This window comes from Anarhichas minor, unplaced genomic scaffold (genome assembly GCF_050575085.1).
Source record: "Anarhichas minor isolate MPS153535 unplaced genomic scaffold, ASM5057508v1 ptg000062l, whole genome shotgun sequence".
Taxonomy (NCBI): Eukaryota; Metazoa; Chordata; class Actinopteri; order Perciformes; family Anarhichadidae; genus Anarhichas; species Anarhichas minor.
The window spans coordinates 3,833,017-3,854,035 of record NW_027466508.1 but is presented as its reverse complement, the minus strand read 5'-3'; the positions used below and the strand labels follow the sequence as shown (position 1 = coordinate 3,854,035).

Sequence of the window (21,019 nt, the reverse complement as noted above, 5' to 3'; positions counted from 1 at the left end):
GGTAGATATATTAATTCATGTTGGCTAAAAATTGCCTACTTGTATTTGCATTGAACTCTAGCTTCAAATTCTATAGATTTTGACTTTGACCCGTGCGTAAGTCCTTCATGTGTTTAAGAGTTAGTGTGTTTTATTTTGTGTTCCAGTGGCGGATGAGGTTACTTAGCCCGCTACAGGGCACTAGCCGGTGAGCTCGAGAGGATTCCTGGTGTAAATGTGACTGGACAAGTCGGGCGGTCAGGTAACATGAAGCTGCTTTTTCTTTCTTTCTCCTCAAAAAAAAAAAACCCAGTTGTTCCAGTTCAGTTATATCTTGTTATAGGTCAAAAGAATACATGGGTTGTTTATATGTCAACTCCGTATTAACATATTGATGCTGATCATGTGTAAATACTGAACTACATTATAATGAATTGACACTGATGCATCCCCCCCCCCCCACCACACACAGGAAGCTTTGAGGTGATGGTGAATGGTCAGCTGATCTTCTCCAAGCTTCAGAAGGGAAAGTTTCCTGATCCTAAAGAGGTTAGTGTGTTAGTGAGATAGATATCTACTATCTTCTTTTTTTTTTTAAAGTGAAAGGTGACATCTTATTTAAAGTATGGTATAAAAAAAAACCTGCTGAAGTTAATTTGAAGGGACTGCTGGTAATTTGCTGATGAAAACACATTTTTAGACTTTCGATATTTTGGTGCTCAACAACATTTTCCTGTAATTGATAATTAACTGTTCATATCGTAACTTAGGGTTACCGTCATAATAACATTCAGCTCAACAAACAAAAACAATGTAGAAAAACGTTTTTGTTTTTTTTGGTGCAAAAACTTAAAGCAGTCGGACAATACTTTCACAAGCCATGTTACACCTGACTGCTTCCTCAAAGCAGTGCGTTACAGGCTACTGCAACTTGTTGTGGTTTGGGCTCCACACCCACTTTAGACTAGAGGAACCTGACGTAATTACCAGGCACGACTGCGATGCTTGTATTGTTTTCACCTTGTGTGACTCACCCTCCACACTTAATGTGCCTGGTCCGATTTGGCATAAGATGATCTATAGTTTAGCTTCTGTTTCGGTGGCCTGTCGTTTGCAGAAAACTACAGGGGGAATACCAGGATCAAGACTCTTTGGTCACCTTTCTGGTTACTGATGGGATACACATTAATATAATATACATCAGCATTTGACTAAGTTTCATTCAAATCAACTTTATTTCATATTCCAAAATAAACAGTTTGATGTTATTTAATGTCCAGCTGAAGCTCATTTAGTTGTAAACCAAAGTATTGATGATGGCGCTAGATGAGGATTACCAAAGTGATGGGGAAATGTCATGGCAATGCATCCATCAGTTGGACCAGAGTTGCATTGTTAAAAATAAGTCGTAAAAAATGTTTTTGTGTTTCATGTGACCAGGTGGCGGAGAAGGTGAAGAACTGCATTAAGAATGGCCACCAAGGAGGAAAAGGGGCGCAACATCAATCCAGCTATCATTAGAAGATGGAGGTTGAAACGTCAGCTGTATTCACACTGAAAGAACAACGGTTTGTTTCTTTTCATGGTTCAGGACACATTCGCTCACGGCTGCTAATCGGAATACTAAAGGGGATTCAAACATTAAAATATGACATTAAGACATTTTCAAAAATGTAATTTTGGACCAAAATCAAAACCTTAAAGTGTCGCCGTCAGCCATGAGAAGATCAGACCGTATGTCTTCACTGTGAATACGGACAAAGACGAGAAGATGACGAGGGCAACTCTGAGGAGCCAGGCACTGATCTGCACTTCTGTTTATGAATGTGCACACTAAAAGTCTTGCAGTGTGTACGCGATGAAAGTCTAGAAGCTTTTCAGCTGACTGGAGCCTGAGGAACTGCTCTCGTCATGTCCGTCTGATATTTAATCGTAAATAAATCGTCTCTACTGCTGCATTACTCGGGAATCTTTATCGAGCCAAAAATATAATTTTCATATTCAGCTTTTCTCGGTTTCGATAATTCAAAATGTTTCAGGTCCCCTGATTGGGCACACATTTAAAGGAATAGTTTGGTATTTGTGGAAATATGCTTATTCTCTTTTTTTTGCCCAAGTGTTGGATAGATGAGAAGATTGGTACCACACTCATGGTTGTATGGTGAATATGAAGCTAGCACCAGCAGCTTGTTAGCTTAGCATAAAGAATGGAAAAGGGAAATCAGCTTGCCGGGCTCTCTCATGGCAACAAAATCTGCCTTCTATCACATCAAATATATTTTATATTCATACTGCCCTCATATGCTCAACTTTTTCAAATATATACATGGACTATTACCTGGATGATGTTTTGTAATAAAGAGCACTGCCATCTCTGTTATTCTAGCATGTTACCAGCTAAGATGAACATTAAACCAATGACAAATGTTAAATATGTGATATTTAATTTGACTTGGAGCATATAGTTGAACCTTTTTAAAAACAACTTACAGTATTGTTATAATGCTGTTCTCTAATTTGTAATCAATTCCAACAAAACATAATTTCCTGAAGTGCAATAAAATATCTTTGAAAAATAAGTATTGTGAAATCATCATTGAGCGTCAATTTTAAATGTCTTTTGTGTGGTGATCATTGCTGACTGATGCTGTTTTAACTATTTCATTATCAGAAATGTCTGGTTTATATTTTATATTCTCATTAACGGTTTTTTTGTATTCTGCAAAGTAAGTAGTAACTTTAGGTGTCAAATAAAATAAACTGAGTGAAAAGTACAATATTTGCCTCTGAAATGTAGTAATATAAAATGTAATTTCAAATTCATTGCACTTTAGTATAGTACGGGAATAAGTGTACTTGTTTACCATCTGTGGAGACTTGATAATGTAATCGGAATGTTTCATGTTTGTTTTTTTCAGTGATTGTGACTACCAGGCTTCCTTTTATCACATCTCCACTCTCCTGTTTGAGAACATTGAGCAGTAATGTCTGATATCTGGACCAGCTGTCTGTTGTTGTGATGCTCAGCCTCGAGGTCACAGAGTTCCTCATCACTCTTTTGGGGTCATCCCCCAGCGGCTCAGAAAAAAACTATACTTATGGTGTCAATCCGCTGCTGGTTTAGTCTTTTCACAGGATTTGTTGACAGTGAAAACAATAAAAAGCACATATATTGCGGCTCTAAACTTTGACTTTTTAAACCCTCTAGATTAAGTTCTAAATCAGCTACAGCGGAGTGCTCTCCGTGTAATCTTTGCACCGTATAATCCATATCCTAAACAGACAACGATAATAACAGCAGATGTGTCTGCTGTTTGCAACACTCTATTTGAGTTTCACTGGTAGAGTACAAACTATCAACAGGAAACACAGATCCCCACATCAGAAGTTGTTGTGGTTCTCTTTCTCGCAAACAATGTGACTGTGTGTTGTGACCGTAATACTGTGTGTGTGTGTGTGTGCGCGTGCGTGCGTGCGCATGTGTCTACTAGGGTAAATGCTCAGTTTTAGTGCTCCAAATGAATGAAAGGCCAACACATGGGCTCTTTGTCTGTGTTTGAGAGGTCAGAAAGATGCAGGCACAATGACCTCGATGCAGTGTCATGGCGGACGCACACACACACACAGGCCTCATTTGTAAGAGACAAGTGACTTTATCTTCTGTTAGTTAAACATCTTGTATTTCTGGGGGGGGATACAAAGCTTTCAGTCTAGTCTATAAACTGCAACTTCAACGATCTCATTATCTACTAGAAATAGCTATTAATGTTCGATTCATAGTAGATTATGTTGATACTTTCAATGCCAATATGTTCTAAACGGTATCCCTGGTACATTTAAAAATATTCTAGCAGTTACATTATGTTACCAAAGTAACAAACACGTTTTGAATTATGCTTTTGTTTGATACTATATATATTTTTAAGCTATAGAAGTATAAGGTATATGCATATAGTGGCAATCCAGTGTAGTAGAATTACTTGAAAATGATTGAAGTAAGTTTCTTGAATAAATGTACTCTGCACAAAATTGTAAAAGTAGCTTAATGACCAAGTTTCTAATGTAGAGGTGGCCTGTAGACAGAATATAAGTTCCCAGCACAGCTTAATTATCAAAACTAATTGAAGAGGTTAGGACTTGCACACCCAGTCTTTGTTTTTAGGAGTTTCTCCTAACTCAGTTAGGAATACATTTTTGCCTCACAATATATTGCTCATGCGGCACTTTGCGTAACTTAAGCACTGATGGTCAGAAGAGCACCGAGGCAGACAGCAGAACATATCTTATTTATGACAATATGTCTGTATATAAATATATATATTTATATTCCTCTACACACCCCTGAGCTGCTGCGTAGACATTTAGAGGAAAACAATGTAAAAGGTGACATCACCCCCGCTGGACCACACTGAAAAAAGAAAGTAGACGATCACAAAAAAAAATCTCAATAATTGCTTCTTTTTTTTGATTTTATTATAAAAACAGTGACAAATAAATAGACCGAAACAATGTAAAAATATAATGTTTAAGGGATTTGTGTGTGTGGGGGGGGGGAAATGCCATAGCAACAGTTTGTTCCATTAGCAATATGTTTAAAGTCAGATTGGTCCCCGTCTTGTTTGATATGAGAAACATTTCACAACATTTAGCACCGTCGTGTTGTCTGAAGCGCTGTAAATCAGGACAGAAAACAATGAAATAACTGAATTAGCTGTGGATCAGTTAGAAAAAATGGGCCACTGCTTACAGTTTCATTTCATATAAATATAATATATTAATTTATACATTGTACACTAGAATGGCTCTATACCACGTACACAACTCAAGGTAAACTCATGAAAAAAAAAAAAAAAAAAAAAAGGCAGCCGACAATTTCAAAATCAAAAGCTGTGGGGAAATTGAAAAGGAGTCTTTTAGCTGCACAGATAAAAATACAAAGAGCGAGAAGATTCTATCCAGAAACCCGTGCTTCTGTAACTCAACTGTCTGATATGCAAGCTGACGTCACTTACTGCAACATTGTAGAAGGCATTGAGATCATTTTTACAATCTTAAGGAATGAGTGACAAAACACCAGTATTAATGTATGTGTGTGTGTGTGTGTGTGTGTGTGTGTGTGTGTGTGTGTGTGGGGGGGGGTGCAAACATTCAGTTGATGACTTGAGATACAACCCTGAATTCACTACAGATAAAGCCTGTTGTTGCAGCATTGCTGTTGGAACTAAAATGTCTACTTGTGCCAGATGAAATGAGAACATGGATGAGGGTTTGTTGTAGACGTCGAAGGCTAGCTAGCGCACCAGGAGGAAGGTGAGTCCAGCCAGGCCCACACCGGCAGCAGCAAACAGCGCCGTCTTCATGGACGAGTCCTGGCCCACTTCTCTGGCACTGCGGGAGAACTTGCAGAACCCCTCCTACGAGAGAGAGAACATAAGAAATGTTGAGAAACTTCTTGTTTACTAGTAAGATAGAATATTTACTTGCTACTCTCAGTTTTTCTGCATACGCTGTAAGTTTTTACAAAACAAAAGCGAAAGTATTAGCTGCCAAGATGTCTTCTAACTAACAGTGGCTTAGCTGACGGCTGGTGGCAATTAGACAAGATTTTTTGGGGAAATATGTCGGTGTCTCTGACAGCCCCGTGTTTCTCCACAAACACAAAACAATTTGCACTCGGGGTGCTGCTGATGTCTGCAACTTTCCAAATACCCTGACAGCACAGAGGTTCTTCAAAGTAAGAAAATAAGTCTCAACCCGAAGTCAGAGAAAAAACAGCCAATTCTCCAGCTGTTTATACAGAAATCATTTCATTTGTAACACCAATAATGAACCAATCTTTGCTTCTTCTGCTCCATTAGCGAGACAATAAAAAAGGGTCAGATTGTGTTCAGTCACCAGCTGTGTGTGTGTTTCTCCTTCATGTCCTATAGCTGCAGCCACACAGACTCGACCAGCGAGTGCACCTGCTCTCAGCTCCAGGTGTTTCTCTGCTTTGCAGCTGCTTGTTTTTCTAGTCATACCACACTAGCTCTCAATATGGCTGATGCCAAATTCAACACACAGAAGCTTTGACTGTTACTTCAAAGTCCATCTGGCTGAGCAGGTTACGTGTCTGTTGAAACCAGCTGCCAGCTGAAGAAAGGAGGGGTGGGTGTGTGTGTGTGTGTGTGTGTGTGTGTGTGTGTGTGTGTGGGGGCCAGGGCGAACCCATTGACAAAGGCAGACATTCAACTTTAGTTGTGTTCGGTTTGGTGAGGCTTCTGGGGCCTTAGTCCATCCCTTACAAGTTGTTCCAGTTAAATAAGCCACAACGAGCCGGTTTAAAATGATCTTTGTCCTTTGGATTTCCAGTAGCTAAACAACTATATAGTCCAAATTTGGCCCGACAACACCGCTTTTGTTTAACCAATACAAAAACACTCCAATGATCTAAAGCCCAACACTGTTTGATCATGGCTCTGGATTTGCACTGGTTGTTTTCTTGAACACTACATTCCTCACAATCTGGCCCATTGCTACTCCACTACTCATATAATCACAGCAGCCACATGAGGCTGCATCTAAACTAAGCCACGTTTACACACTGATCTGAATACAAACCCACGCAGGAAGCAAACATGATCCTATCAAACTAGGTGATTTCCAACGCCACAAGTTTAAAATCATCACTTTCCTTTTCACGACATCCTGGGATTCTTTACAGATCCGTTTTAAACTCACTGCCCTGGATACCATGAAAACACTTCTCTTATCTACGATATTTGTGTTGACTCAGCTCTGCAGTGTCCGTTTAGAAGCAGACATGTTTTAAACCTACCCATCCGTCGTTCTCCAGCAGCCAGTCTTTCTTCTCCTCTCCCAGGTAATCAGCTATGGTCTCTGCCAGTCCCCTGCAGTGTCCGGGCTCCTGTCCCGGCTCCTGCCCAGGGTCCAGCCCCAGCTTCGTGCCATTCTGCTCCAGCAGCTGCCTGGCCAGCACCCCAGTAAAGGTGAAAAGGGAAACAACCCTCCCCCAGTTCAAGTGTCCATCTCCCACCAGCTCCTCCATCACCTTCCTGAGGCTGGAGCAGGGGTCCGGCCCGCACTGTTTCAGGAAGGTCTGAGCGAGGGAGTGGAAGCGAGCCTGGTGCTGCATCTCCATGTCCTGGGCCAGCCGCCTCATGGCAGCGGCTGACTCGCTGGGAGGTGGAGGGGCTGGCCGTGGGCTTGTGCGGCACAGGTACAGGTAGTCCTCTGCCAGAGCCAAGGTCTCTTTCCACAGCCCGCACGACATTTTCTGATGACGGGGAAGAAAAAAAAAAAAAAGACAGTTCCCTTAATTTATGAACTAAGCGAGTCTGCTGACGTGCGAGACGTGCAGTCCGTACTGCTGCTGAAAACCACAAATATGGTCTGTTGATGTGACGGAAACAAGGAGTAACCAGCTCAGGGCTGCAACTACTTACATTATCAATTTATATGCCTATTACTTCATTATTGGTGGGTCTACAAAACTTCTGACAACTGTGAAAATGCTCATTTTTAAACCCCAATATGACATGTTAAGATTCCTTGTTGAACAAACAGTTAAAAAAAAATAAAAATAAAAACTATATTCAATTTAACTATATTCAATTTTTTAAAATAAATGTAAACAGTTGGAATGCGTTTTGTAATTTGTTACTAGGAAAAACTACATAAACAATTAGTTGCTAATTAAAAATGTTGCCGTTTAATTAAATTGTTTGAATAATTAAATAATAAACTGCTAAAGCTTTTAGAACAATTGCCGTCAACGTTACATTCAAGCAGCACGTCGTGCAACGAACGACGTTAGTTCACAGTTAGCATCAGCTTTAGCAAAGCGTTTAACGATAACTAGGCAGCGAACAGCAACGCTAGCGTTATGAACGGAGAAGACACGACTAGTGTGAATGCTAGATGCTGGAGGCTAAATACAGCCAACGCCGAGTTAAGTTAATCGACTATTTACACGATATAAACAGCACTGTAGTGCGAGAGCTACATAACGGTTATTATCCGCGTGTTAACGGTTTTTAACTGGTGGACTGGCAGTTGGCTCGCCGGCTGCCTTTTCTCCGCTAACTAACCGTTGATCTGTCACCAGAGCAATGGAGGACACAAAGGACCACATTCAACGATGAGCTAGCGCCGCCACATCAGCGCATTAAACCGCCGTTTAATGTCATTAAACGAGCACCTCGGTGTGGTCAACGTTTTACATTTCCAAATGGACATGTGTGTAAGTAGGTGAAATGACATTTTCCGTGCGTAAAAAGAAACAAAAAGCTTACCCTCCCAGCGATATCAGACTGCTCTCAACACACACGGACAGCGGAAGGAGAACCTCGATACTTTCACAGCTTCCCTTCAGCTGCACATTTATTCTGTGACTCCGCCCCCGTTTCTTGTATCTGCTGCCCGCAGAAAAACCCAAGAAAGTCCCTTCATAACGCAGTGATGGAACCGACAGTAAAGTGAAAAAAAACACCCAATTAAATACGTTATGGTTACCAGGTATCATGTAGAAAACAAACACGAGTCAGTTGTTGAAATGAATTAACTTGCTTTTAAATGCATTCAGCTGTTTATCAAGGTCTAATATGAAGTTGTATTGATAGAGTCTCTCTGCTTTCAACAGAAAGGTGTCTAAAATAAAATTACAATCTAAGTAAATAACAATTGCAGTAGCCTATAGGAAACAATCAAAAGTAACGTTTAGACAATCGATTATGAGTTGAGGTCATCATTTAAGCAAACCCCTCAAATGTGACTATTTGCCTTCTACGAAAGTAAATTGAGTATTTATGTCTCTATTTATTACATTATATAGACCTAAACAATTCATTGATTACTCCTGAAAATAATCAGCAAATTGAATAATGCTGAAAATAATATAGGATATAGCCTACATTTATCATAATCCCTGAAAAATTAACGGTTATCACATCCTACAGTTTTGGAAGTGTATCATTGGCTGATTTCTTTGTAGAAATAATAATAATAATACATTTTATTTGTATAGCGCTTTAAAAAGGTACTCAAAGACGCCTAAAATATGTTTTGTAACACAAAGAGACAGTCCCAGTCTGAGATGATGTAACAATATTAATTGACTTTCATTACTGCAGAACTTAACACCTTTATGTAAATTCATAGCTGTCATCTTCTTTTGACCTATCTAAACTAAATATAGGTCTCAGCAGGCTCGTGATCTCAGGTTTCTGGTTTCATTCATCACCAAACAGTCTCACTTCTCTAACTCTCAGTGTGTGATATTTGTAAACTACACACAGAGAACAGTTCAGTGATCTTCATGAGGAAGTGAAAAATGCTTTGAGTTCTAATCAAATTAATGGCAGACAAAGCAAGCAGTTTAGGTAATGTGGCTTGGCTGGTGATATTTTTGGGTACTTCCTCTGCATGGTAATACCCCTCTGTCCTCTCGTCTATCAGTCCCTTTCTCTTCCTGTCTCTTCTTCTGGGTGTTTCCCTCGTTGAATTCCAGAAAACCTTTAAACCAGGCTGGAATTTAAATATATAAAAAATGAATAGATAAAGCTATCACCTATACATTTCCAGATGACACGTTTGGAAGGAATGAGGATGCTGGCAGCAGCCTCACAACCTCTTGTGCTGTTATTGACAGGTCACTTTGGTGCCTAGATGTTTCTAATCATTAGCACATGATAGAGATGTACTGTTCTTTCAGGATATGTTTTCCTAAATAATGCAAGTGAACTCTTAAAAAAAAAAAAAAAACACTACAACAGGACTGTTCATAGGAAGGACATCCAGGCATTGCTGTTACAATAGTGATGAAGTGTGATGCCCCCTGGTGGTAGACAGGGCAAGCAAAGTGTTTGTCAGCATGCTACAGTTTCCCCTGAGCCAATCTAGATGTTTCTTTTATTGTTTATTGAATAAACAGTTTTTCTTGCCATATCTTTCTGAGAATATTGTCTTCAACACACACACACAGAATGATCTGTGAAAATAACAAAAGACCATATTGACAATATCGTCAGTTACATTTCTCTCTTCCAGGAAATAGAAATGCAAATGTCAGCCATTGGGATTGAATCTAGATCTACCTCGGTGCAGTTGAATACCGCCTGAGTGGCACAATCAGTTAAAAGCAGCGGATATACCAGTCGTCCATTTGTATTTTGTTAACGCATAAACATGTCGGGCCACCCGAATCTGTTGTGACTCTGAGGCTTCCAGAGAGGTTATCAGAACTGACTGAATTGAAGGCAGAAGAGAAATCAAAGCTACAAACAACAAAAAATACTTAAAATCTCTTTTATTTTTTTCACAAGTGATTTATCTAAGCTGTTGACGTTCATGTATATCGGAATAAAACAAATTGATGGCTACATTGAAGTTGTCTTCCTTTATATATAACAGTGTGTGTGTAACCTATAATGTGATTCTGGACGGTTTGATTCTCACAGAAAAGGTACAACAGTTAACCAATGTTAATAATTTACAAGATAATCGTTGATATTGCCTGTAGATCTACATGACAGAGCAGACACATACTCTGTACTCTCACAATTATTTCCCTCTACATTAGCATAAACAATTACATATTTATACAATCAGTCATCAAGCTAAATATAATAAATATCAGGAATCCAAACTCGACTGCATCCTCAATGAATACTCACACTACAGTTATGATACGATGATATATTGTCATTCAGAAGAGACATTTCAGGAGCTTTGTGTATTTGTCACACTGAAGGTTTGCATGTACACACTCCTGCAGTAGTGTTGACTGGGACTTGTAGTCTTGGCAGTCGCATGGTGCTGGTGCTGGTGTCACTGGATCACAACTGTGATATCAGCTCTAGGACCAAATCTGCAAGAGGAAAGTGAGAAGAATCATATGGGTTCAAATATTAAACAGGAATCTTTTACGCAGTTACTAGCTAAACAACTTTAAAATACAACACACCTATAGTCAAATAAAATTAGAGGAAATAAATGTATTATGTTATGGACATTGTTTTTTGTCACCAGACACTTGACCCAACAATCTTTTAGACACATAAGTAGCCCAACCTTACTTATTGATCAAGATTAATATGATCAAAACACATATACTGCACAGGGCTGATCAGTTATAATCCTAACCCCTTTGACAAAAAAAGATCACATCCCAATTCATATATTAATATTATTAAAGCGCAATGTAATCCTCCAAATCAATGAATCAAACACAGCTGTTGTGATGTGATTCCAAGCGTGAAAAAAAAGAAAAAAGCTACAAACAAAAAAGGAGAAATGATCAACGGCGAAATGATGAAGTCATGGTGTGGTGGGAAACTCCAGCTCACCCGTAAGGTGTTGTCCCAGGAGGCCGAGCAGAGCGCCGTGCCGTCAGGTGACACTCGGACTCTGCTGACGCGGTTCTCATGGCCAAACAGGAGGGAGACACGAGTTCCCTTCAAAACGTCCCACACATTGATGGTGTAGTCGTTATAACCAGCGAAAAGCAGCCGGCCTGGGGGCGTGATAAGGTATGAAAGCGGAAGTGGGGAATTTGGAATAAGGAGAAGTAGAGAAGGACGAAGGATTGGTAGAAATTATGCGATTAAAGAAAAAAAAAAAATTTCCTTAAATTATTGAAAATAGCTTTATTCATATTAAATACTTCCTACTTTTGTGATTTTTAAACTTTCCCAGTAGATGCTGATGAGTGATGCATATTATTCAATAGACTATCAATGGTTGATTCAACCTTAAGTGCTTCACAAACTCCTCACCACTCAGAGAGAAGTCCACCGTTGAAGCACCAAACAGGATGCTGTCCTTCTGGTAGATGGCTACCTCACGGTCAGCTCGCAGGTCATAGAAACGGCACTGAGGAACGCCAGTAAACACGCAACAACACAGACAAGACCAGACACACAGGGGGTAAGTTGACAAAGGTAATGTTAGTCTACAGTAGGCACTATTACTGTACATCATAGATAATCTCATGTATGTATTTTTTCTGTTGACAGGTGCTCCTCTTTTTGAGGTAGCCTGCCAGCACCACAATCTGACAAATGTCTAGTTGAGATGGTTGACTTCACCCCATTATCAAATTATGACAAGAAAGTGGTTCAGAGTGAGTCCAAACTTGCACATGCACATATTGACATGACCAGTACACAAATCACAACGAACTGATCAGCAGGTCATATGACGTGACTCACTGTGGCGTCGTCTGAAGCAGAAGCAAAAGCATCTCCACTGGGGTAGTACCTGAACACACATGACCGAGAATAGAATAAGAAAGTTGTGTGTTTTGGCACATTTGGCAAACTCAAATCTAAATATTTTTCCACAAACCTAGACAACTTTAAAGCCAGATTTAAAAGATTTGTTTTCAGTATCTAATCTTACAATAAGGTCACTAAAGTCTCTCATTCATGAAAGAAAACCAAAGGGTAGCAGAGTGCCTCAGATGTCTATCATGTTGAGCGTGTGTGTCTACGTTCATTCTGCATTTTGATGATCTAGGTACGAATTATATAATTTTGGATTCATGTCACGCTGGTGGACTTTTTTTTAACTTTTATATTAAAGAGATGGACTCACTTCACACAGTTGATGTCGGACTCGTGGCTCTCAAAAGACTGAATGTTCTGTCCAGAGCGCATGTCCCACACGTTGGCCTTCTTATCAGAGCCCTGATGAGACACACACACGCACACACACATTAGAGAATGAAAATATTGCTGCTGTCCTGTAAAAAAAAAAATCCAGAATCTTTAAAATTGCGACCACATGACAGATATAAAGACGCACACTATCTCTCTCTCTCTCACCCCAGAGACAAACGTGTTTCCAGTCTCAGATGGGGCGAGGTCCAGGGACAAGACATCAGCTGTGTGACCATGGAAACTCTGCAGCAGCTGCCCGCTCTCCACATCCCACAAGGCACATGTGCCGTCACCGCTGGAGGTCAGGAGCTAACAGATGCATGCACACAGACACATGGACAACAGCACCCGCACACATGCACACATGCACACAGACACATGGACAACAGCACCCGCACACATGCACACATACACACAGACACATGGACAACAGCACCCGCACACATGCACACATGCACACAGACACATGGACAACAGCACCCGCACACATGCACACATGCACACAGACACATGGACAACAGCACCCGCACACATGCACACATACACACATACACAAGAGCGGGGGCACGCCACACATGTTCAACATACATACAAAAAAAACACAGAACGAAACAATATGAAAACATGAAGCTAACTTTATTTCAAAGTATTTTGGAGCAAGACATGTATGTTCAGTATATTTTCTAATCATTTTGTTGACTTCATCTCGTCATGGAATTTGTCCTGTCTTTGAAAACACTGTAGTAGTATTTACTGAGGGAACTGTGGACACAGCTTCAGAAGCTGCCCAAACACTGGCAGACGGTGGCTGCACTTCCTCCTGTGCCATCAAAGAGGTCTTTTGAATGGCTTCAGATTAATTCTGTGTTCTCTCGAAAACTATACTATATTAAACTATACTATATTAAACTATACTATATTAAACTATACTATATTAAACTATACTATATTAAACTATGCTATGCCTTTTTATTAAATTCCATAATATGACCTTGTGTGCCTTTTGTGACACACTATAGTATGACTGTTTTGACAAAATATACAATTACTTTTAATGACTTTGTTTTTACGACAACTTATACTACGTCTTTCTTTTCAGGACTTTTTTATGACTTCTTATCACAAACTCTGAGATGACTCTTGACATGCTATACTATGACTTGTTATAACAAAATACACAATGAATTTTTAACAACTATCAAGCTATGACTTTTTGCGTCCCTTTTATGACTGACTTTAATACAACTTTTCATCTCATATTATACTGACTTTTTCATTTTTTTAACATAACATACGTTGACTTTTCTACGACAAAATATATAATTACTTTTTTTATGACAAACTATTATATAACTTTTCATAATTTCTTTATTTTTGGTTTAAACAACCCAAAATATACTGGAAATGATTGACTTGATTGAATGATATTTAAAGGTACAAGTCTAGTGCCGGAGATTAGATCACTCAGTGGTGGCTTGAACAAAACAGAACAGCGTCAAAGCTTCATAAAGTCTGTTTGAATAGTGAGGACAGGTAGAGAAATGCTGCTGAGCTCTTTTCTGTTGTCTGACTACATTTACACACACTCTCTCACACACACACGACAAAAGCTAAAGGTCGGCACCTCCTGACTCTTAATGTGCATAATGTCTCCACATACAAACAAAATTCCATAATGTCAGCAATCCCTCTGATGAAAACAGATCATGTGCACTTAGAGACACATGCAGACATCAGAGATCTGTGAGGTCTGGTGGATTAGAGAGCTGCTGCTGGTTGACCACAAAAACACATCACATCCTGCCTGCACTGAGATGTAGCTCTAGTTTCAACATGAATGCAATTATCAGTAAGCCACAATTACTGACACTGACTCACACACACACAGATGGGAACCTCATTGATCTAACAGAGAGCCTTTGCATCACTCTGATTCTTCTTACCACCACCTGTCTGTCACCATTTATTAAGTACTTGCAGGGGTTCATTAAACTACCCAGTGATCCCACATGTACATGTCTTTAATGAGAGAGTGCAACATCAAATCTCACATATCAAAACTCTCAAAAGCCAATGCACTACTTACATGTTGCTCTCAGTTGGACACACACACACACACACACACACACACGCACACACACTTTATAACAATTGTTTTATGGGCACATAAGAGAAGAACAATGCAAGGACACACATTTTAAAGGTGCCGTAGAATACATTCACACAATCGTGGACTAGTGACATAGGTCCTCACAATAAAAAACAAAGTAGGCCGACTCAGTTATCAAGGATATGAGTAGCAAAGTGTCTGCCATATATGGCGGCTGCCAGTGATAGCAGAGACAGCAGAGTGCTTTGCGAGCCGTGTAGCTCCAAGGTATTGAAGTCCTCTTACGACCAACCTGTGAGTGTGTCCTATGCAGCTAAATATGAAAAGAAGTAGTCTAGACTAGAGTCAAATGTGCAGGCCACCTCTAAAACAAACACTTTCTGGGACTCTTCATTGATAGTTACAACATCCGGTATATTGGCAGAGAGATGTGGAAAAAGTACACACACACACACACACACACACACACACACACACACACACACACATACACCGAGACACAACAACACAAACTGTGTGTCATCCTAACTCTCCTGTTAGGAGACTGGAACCAGTCTTTGAAATGAAATGAATAGTAACACACGTTCTGAGCCCTCAATGTAGTCCAGCACTGCCATTGTTTATTTCAAAGGTAAAGTATAAAGGCTGAGGGCGTTACAGTGTGCTCATGTGCATGCATATGTCTTTGTGTGTGAGATGCAGGATGAAAGAGAAATTCAGGAAGAACACATGTATGTGCGTGTCTGCGTGTTAAATGTTCTGCCCTCAGGTCAGTGTGCTCCACTCTTTTCGAGATAACGGCCTCTTTCCTTGATAAGAACCACTCAGAGTCTATTAATAAACTCAGGACAGAGGACCATCACCACCCCTCCAGTCTGTTTTCTGTCCTCAGCTCTGCCATCCATCACCCAGTGCTCTGTCATTGTGCCCCTCTGCCTTGCTGAGGAGCACATTATTAAAGCCAAATATCTCAGGCCATTCCCTGAATGTTCTCCTTTTGAGTCTCTTCCCAAACTTCTTTCTATCCTGCTGGGGAGTCAAAGGCACAGCCAACAAAAACAAAATCTAGCTGATGCTGACTCATTAACCTCTATTACACATATAGAATATCAATTAGGGCTGGGCCGTAACGCAATTTGATAATTTATTGTCTTTCAATGGCATCCTATCTTAATGAAATCATATATCCAGATACATAATTACATCATCTAAACAGATAATGAAACACATGCTAACTTAAATTTCTCAGGAAATCTGAATTGATAAAATTTTGCTCTAAAGTTATTCACTTAAAAGAGAAAATACTTTACTCTAAATACTCTACTAGTACTTTCCATTTGACAAGTAATTAATTCATACAGGAGTAAAAATAATAGGCTTCACCATGTGGTTATTTCATATAGACTATGTATTTATTGAATCGCCCGAAAACATGCTACATCTTAATATATATTGTTATCGAGATATGAAACGATCGATATCGGAATAGAAGATTTTTGGGTTGTCTCTTGCTAGTGTACGGACCAGCAAGGCTCTAATACTTTAAACATGAAGGTGGTGGTGTCACAACTGAAGTACGCTAATTATACAGATTGTAGAATGCGAAAAGTGGCCAATATAAAGAGTGAATATACTCCATATATTCACGGGAGATAAATCAGCTAAGAAAGCATTTATTTAAAATGGAAACACTGTGAATGGGATACTTTATCTCATGGCAGACCCCCGGCTGGACCAAGTCCTCTCTGAGCTCCACCAAACCCTTCAGGTTCAGATCCTACCGTAACTGTTGCATTCAAGTCAATGCGCATTGTTTTTTTAGCCTACAAATCTTACAAATACAAACAAAACATGCTGTGTTTCAGAATGTATTCATAGTCCATGTTGTTGTTTTTTTTTGGTTCAAGTGGAAAAAATGCATTTAATCATTAATAAAAGATTCCAACGTTTAATCTATAAAATGCTTGTATTTCCCGTTTTTTTCAGAAGGCATTGAACTGCTGCTCACCTGCATGTCAGAGGTGGTGAAGGTGCACCCTGAGATATAGTTGGTGTGCATGGCAACGGACTTCTTCTTTGCAGCCAAATTCTCGTTTTTGTCAAGTGACAGCGGGAACACCGAGCACTTGTTATCCAATCCGCTTTGGAAGGAGATAAAACAAGTTAGATGACGGGTCACTGATGAAATAGTAGACAATAACAACACAGAGTCTGGGTATGGATATCGCATAATGATCCAGGCTGACGGAGAAATGATGACTGGGTATTAAATTAACTTTTCTTACATTATGTGTCAGATTCAGAATATTGAATAAAACATATTCCCAGTAGGATCGTATTTAGTTCCACTGAGCAATAGCAGAAGCATTATTTGTAACACTTACAAAGAATTGAAGTAGCCACTGTATGCAGTATTTACTTATATAATAGAATACCAGGTTAAATTAAATTATTGATGTTTTTGCAAACTTACACTTGAACACAATAAGATAGTATCTCTAAAACACATCTTTATTTTCTTTCACAATAGCAATAACTTTGTATTAAAACAATTCTAAAAATATTATTTCACTTCACTGTTTTGTTATTGATTTGTAATTATTGGAAAGAGTAGATTTTTAATAAATCCAGGCAATAAAAAGAGAAATCCTCTGTACTCACCCACATGCCACAGCACAACCTGAGGGGGCATAAGCACACGCCATAACCCATGTACACGGCAGGGACACCCCATGTTCCTGCAACGCATGTTCGTGGTAATTCGTCATTGGTTAGAAGATACATTCTCTTTAATAAATAAGCATATACCAACTACTCTCTTACACATACACACACACACACACAGCTGCAGTAAAGCAGTATTAATAGGGATTATGTTGAGTGTGGTTCTACTCCATCAAGAGGTGACATGATGGTCAAATCAGGCTGAATCCTCCTGGCTGCTATTTAAGTGCACTCAGGCACACACACACACACACACACACACACACACACACACACACACACACACACACACACACACACACACACACACACACACACACACACACACACACACACACACACACACACACACACACACACACACACACACACACACACACACACACACACACACACACACACACACACAGTCATTACAGGGGACAGATGGATGGATAATCTTTAAACGCATATTTCCCTGTGATCGTGTTGCGCCCTCACTCTCAGAGGAGTAATGGCAGCAAACGGACGACACTAGCATGTCGTCTCCAAAGACGTGCGATTATCCGTTTGTGCGGTTCATTCTCTTCTTTTAGAGAAATTTGAAGTCTGAGACCCGCTTCACACCTTGCATTAAAATGCGTCACGTATCCAGATTGTATGTCGATATGATTTAACCGGATTACATTTACACCTGGTTATCAACATGCGTCTCCAGCGTCCACATAGAGATCCGTCACGTAGTTGTTGTAGCTATATGTAGATTAAAACCGCAACTGCATTTACACTCATGTTCAATGTGGTCACAACGCGTCTGTGACCACATCCACAGGTGGTTAGGTCAGTCGGATCACAACTGTGTCATGTGGTCAAACACTAGCCGATTGCAAACCTAAATCAGCTAAAATGCACGTTAATGTAAGGCGTAAAGGGAGAGGAAGTTGAATTCAGCCCCATAATTTATAGTTATTGTTATTCTATTGAATTCACACATTGTTCTGCATACTAAATGCACAAAAGCACTACTACACGTTTCAATAAGAAAAAAGGATAATCCTTGTTTTTGTAGTTCACATGTCAGAGGTACAGTTGTATTTTTGTTTCATGTATTCTATATGACTTTACAATTCTCTCCTGTTTTATAACGTGTGTATTTTTATTTCTCAATGCATGGGCAACATTTGACATGATTTCCCACCTCTTCTTTGGGGTATACTGTGATGTCTGTTGGCTATTTATTGTTTTAGGTGGATTGCAGCTGTGTGCAGCACTAATGTTAATGCAAAATGTCCCCTTTTGGGACAATAACATATATTACATCTTATCTTGTCTTGTCTTACCACACAGACATCTACTCACCTTATTAAGAGTAAATGCATCCCAGATGATCACTTTGCCATCCTAAATAAGAAAGGAAAATCTGCATTACATGAAAAAATAAGCAGAGCCCATATACAGTGATGCTCAGCATAAAACGACAATTGTCTTAGATAATATTGCACTGTGTACCATGTAGGCCTACCTGTGAGGAGCTGACTAGACGACGTTTGTCTTTACACCAGTCCATACACAGAACCTTGTTCCCATGACCCTTCAGTACACGTCTGGTTTTTATGGAGAGGGCACCCAAGACCTCAATCTTCTCAGCCACCTGGTTCACTGAGGTACCAACACACACACACACACACACACACACACACACACACACACACACACACACACACACACACACACACACACACACACACACACACACTTCAGTTGGTGTTGTGACGTTCATGAGAACGTTTGACCGAATGAACTACTCACAACCTTTATTTCGGTACCAGTAGGAAAACATTTGTCATATTTGAAAGGTTTTGTATTTAGAGATGTTATTCTGCAAAGTTACGAGTAGGTGTCAGAGAAATACAGAAGACTAGAAAGTAGCAAATAACATTTAGTAGAAAATGGAAATACCTGAGCGATGCTTCACGGTGAGCGTCTCTCAGTAAACAGAATAACCGCCATAAACAAAACGTTACATGTTGAAAAGACGAGTTCAGAGCTGCAGCCTGTCAAGCTTTTAGCGGTGGCCCACAGCAGGTGCAATAGTTGTTATTTTGTCCCAGACACTTACACTCTATGTCGCTCAGCTTGGCCCGCTCCTCCTCCAGCTTCTTCTTCAGACTGTCGCTCTCCCTCTTTAGTGTCGCCACGGTTTCCCCTCCTTGGAGCCCCTGACAAGCCATCTTTAGAGAGGAAAAAAGACAATAAAAAAAACTCCTCAGGAGGGAGCGGAAAGGGGAAGAGAAACGGGAAATTTAACGGGGACGTTCGGTGGTTAGAGGTTTGTTAAATTACTCCCCAAGCGAAAGTGATGCTCCGCCGCGCGTGTCACATTCACAGCTCGTGCTCTGCTTCAGTGTGTCAGCCCCCTCCTCCTCCTCCTCCTCCTCCTCCTCCCTCCATCCTGCACGTTCAAGTTAATTTAACAGGCACCTACAGGCAGGCGGACACCCGTGTAGCGTTTAGTCTTCCACATATTCCCGTAGTTTAATTAGTAAATTCAACGTTTTTAAACCGATTTGTAACTTTTTTCTGACCCTTGAGGATATTATAGCCTAAGCTCCACACTATTTTTGTCTCCTTAAGTTCTGTTGCAACTGCTGCTGCATTTCATCAATTTAAAATGCTATAAACTCTTTACGGTTTTCAATAAAGTTGTGTTATTTCAACCTCCCTTCAGCTTAATATCAACATGCCCTCACCCACTGCATTAGCTGCATTACTCTGTCACAAGTTATTGTGAATAATATTAGATTAAATGTTAACTCTGTAATGACATCGCAGCGTTAACCAGCTTTTTATTTCCTGCAGTTTTTTAATGACAATATTTTGTCTAAAATTCAAACCATGACTGTGTAGACACATACCCCAAAAACATAACAATAACAAAAATAAAGAAAAGGAAAAATAATACATTTCCCCTAATAGATTTAAACATATTTAAATTTGATTGGCTCATTTTGTCCAAGGGATCGTTCATAAATCAAAGCTAAAAGGAAATTGATAGAGGATATATTTTAAAAGAGTTGTCTGTGTTCGCAGATTTTAGGTTTTCATGACGAGGAGTTTCAATCACAATGACTATTTCACTTTACTTTTGTTGTACTTTTCTTGCAAAAATGTTTCAGTATTTTCCTTAACCACAAATAAATGCTCTAATCAAATTATTTTAGGATAGTTATGGAGTCAGCTGACAAAGAGCCACAGATCAGGAGGCTCAGTGGCATGCATCTCTCTCTGAAAGGTCCTCATGACGTCCTCTGCGCGCGTGTGTGTGTGTGTGTGTGTTTTTATTAAGATAATAATACAGTTCCATGTCAAAAGGTGCTTCTGAGTGGTGTGTCCTCAGTAGAACAGCAAGTGTTAGTGTGATCCTCATCAAACTAATGATGCGTTTGTATGTAGACGCTTGCAGCTGCCTCACAGATTGCTGTTATCATATATGTTCGTAGATAAACTTAAGAGTAGGAGACGCCCGTAACTTCAGGGCCATCGGGTGGACACAGTGTGCTAACTTATT

At 39.8% G+C, this 21,019-nt stretch overlaps 3 protein-coding genes across 4 annotated transcripts in view; 1 reads left to right on the top strand and 2 right to left on the bottom strand.

The window, feature by feature from the left end:
* Window positions 1–2,558, top strand: part of trpm7 (transient receptor potential cation channel, subfamily M, member 7) — a 38,354-nt gene extending 35,796 nt beyond the window's left edge. For both annotated transcript variants that reach the window (XM_076078036.1, XM_076078035.1), the window contains exons 41-43: window positions 147–241; window positions 452–528; window positions 1,420–2,558. The gene's annotated coding sequence lies outside the window, so the exon portion shown is untranslated. The remainder of the gene's footprint in view (window positions 1–146; window positions 242–451; window positions 529–1,419) is intronic.
* A 1,876-nt stretch (window positions 2,559–4,434) lies between these two features.
* Window positions 4,435–8,384, bottom strand: bcl2l10 (BCL2 like 10). The gene is made up of 3 exons (XM_076078040.1): window positions 8,274–8,384; window positions 6,797–7,255; window positions 4,435–5,393 (listed from the first exon to the last, which is right to left on the bottom strand). Exons 2-3 carry the CDS (start codon window positions 7,250–7,252, stop codon window positions 5,271–5,273), a joined length of 579 nt encoding a protein of 192 aa, XP_075934155.1. The 5' UTR covers window positions 7,253–7,255; window positions 8,274–8,384; the 3' UTR covers window positions 4,435–5,270.
* A 1,630-nt stretch (window positions 8,385–10,014) lies between these two features.
* Window positions 10,015–19,890, bottom strand: gnb5b (guanine nucleotide binding protein (G protein), beta 5b). The gene is made up of 10 exons (XM_076078041.1): window positions 19,571–19,890; window positions 18,974–19,110; window positions 18,811–18,852; window positions 17,410–17,486; window positions 16,757–16,889; window positions 12,804–12,947; window positions 12,574–12,665; window positions 12,189–12,237; window positions 11,754–11,850; window positions 10,015–11,491 (listed from the first exon to the last, which is right to left on the bottom strand). The coding sequence occupies exons 1-10, from the start codon at window positions 19,680–19,682 to the stop codon at window positions 11,193–11,195; spliced, it is 1,182 nt and encodes a 393-aa protein (XP_075934156.1). The 5' UTR covers window positions 19,683–19,890; the 3' UTR covers window positions 10,015–11,192.
* Window positions 19,891–21,019: the final 1,129 nt, after the last annotated feature.

Coding starts and splice junctions, on each gene's coding strand:
- bcl2l10 (XM_076078040.1), bottom strand. CDS start 7,252: ATGTCGTGCGGGCTGTGGAAAGAGACCTTGGCTCTGGCAGAGGACTAC. Junction 5,394..6,796: donor TGCTGGAGAACGACGGATGG/GTAGGTTTAAAA, acceptor TCTCTCTCGTAG/GAGGGGTTCTGCAAGTTCTC.
- gnb5b (XM_076078041.1), bottom strand. CDS start 19,682: ATGGCTTGTCAGGGGCTCCAAGGAGGGGAAACCGTGGCGACACTAAAG. Junction 17,487..18,810: donor ATGCATTTACTCTTAATAAG/GTGAGTAGATGT, acceptor CATGCGTTGCAG/GAACATGGGGTGTCCCTGCC. Junction 12,666..12,803: donor GAAACACGTTTGTCTCTGGG/GTGAGAGAGAGA, acceptor GTGTCTCATCAG/GGCTCTGATAAGAAGGCCAA.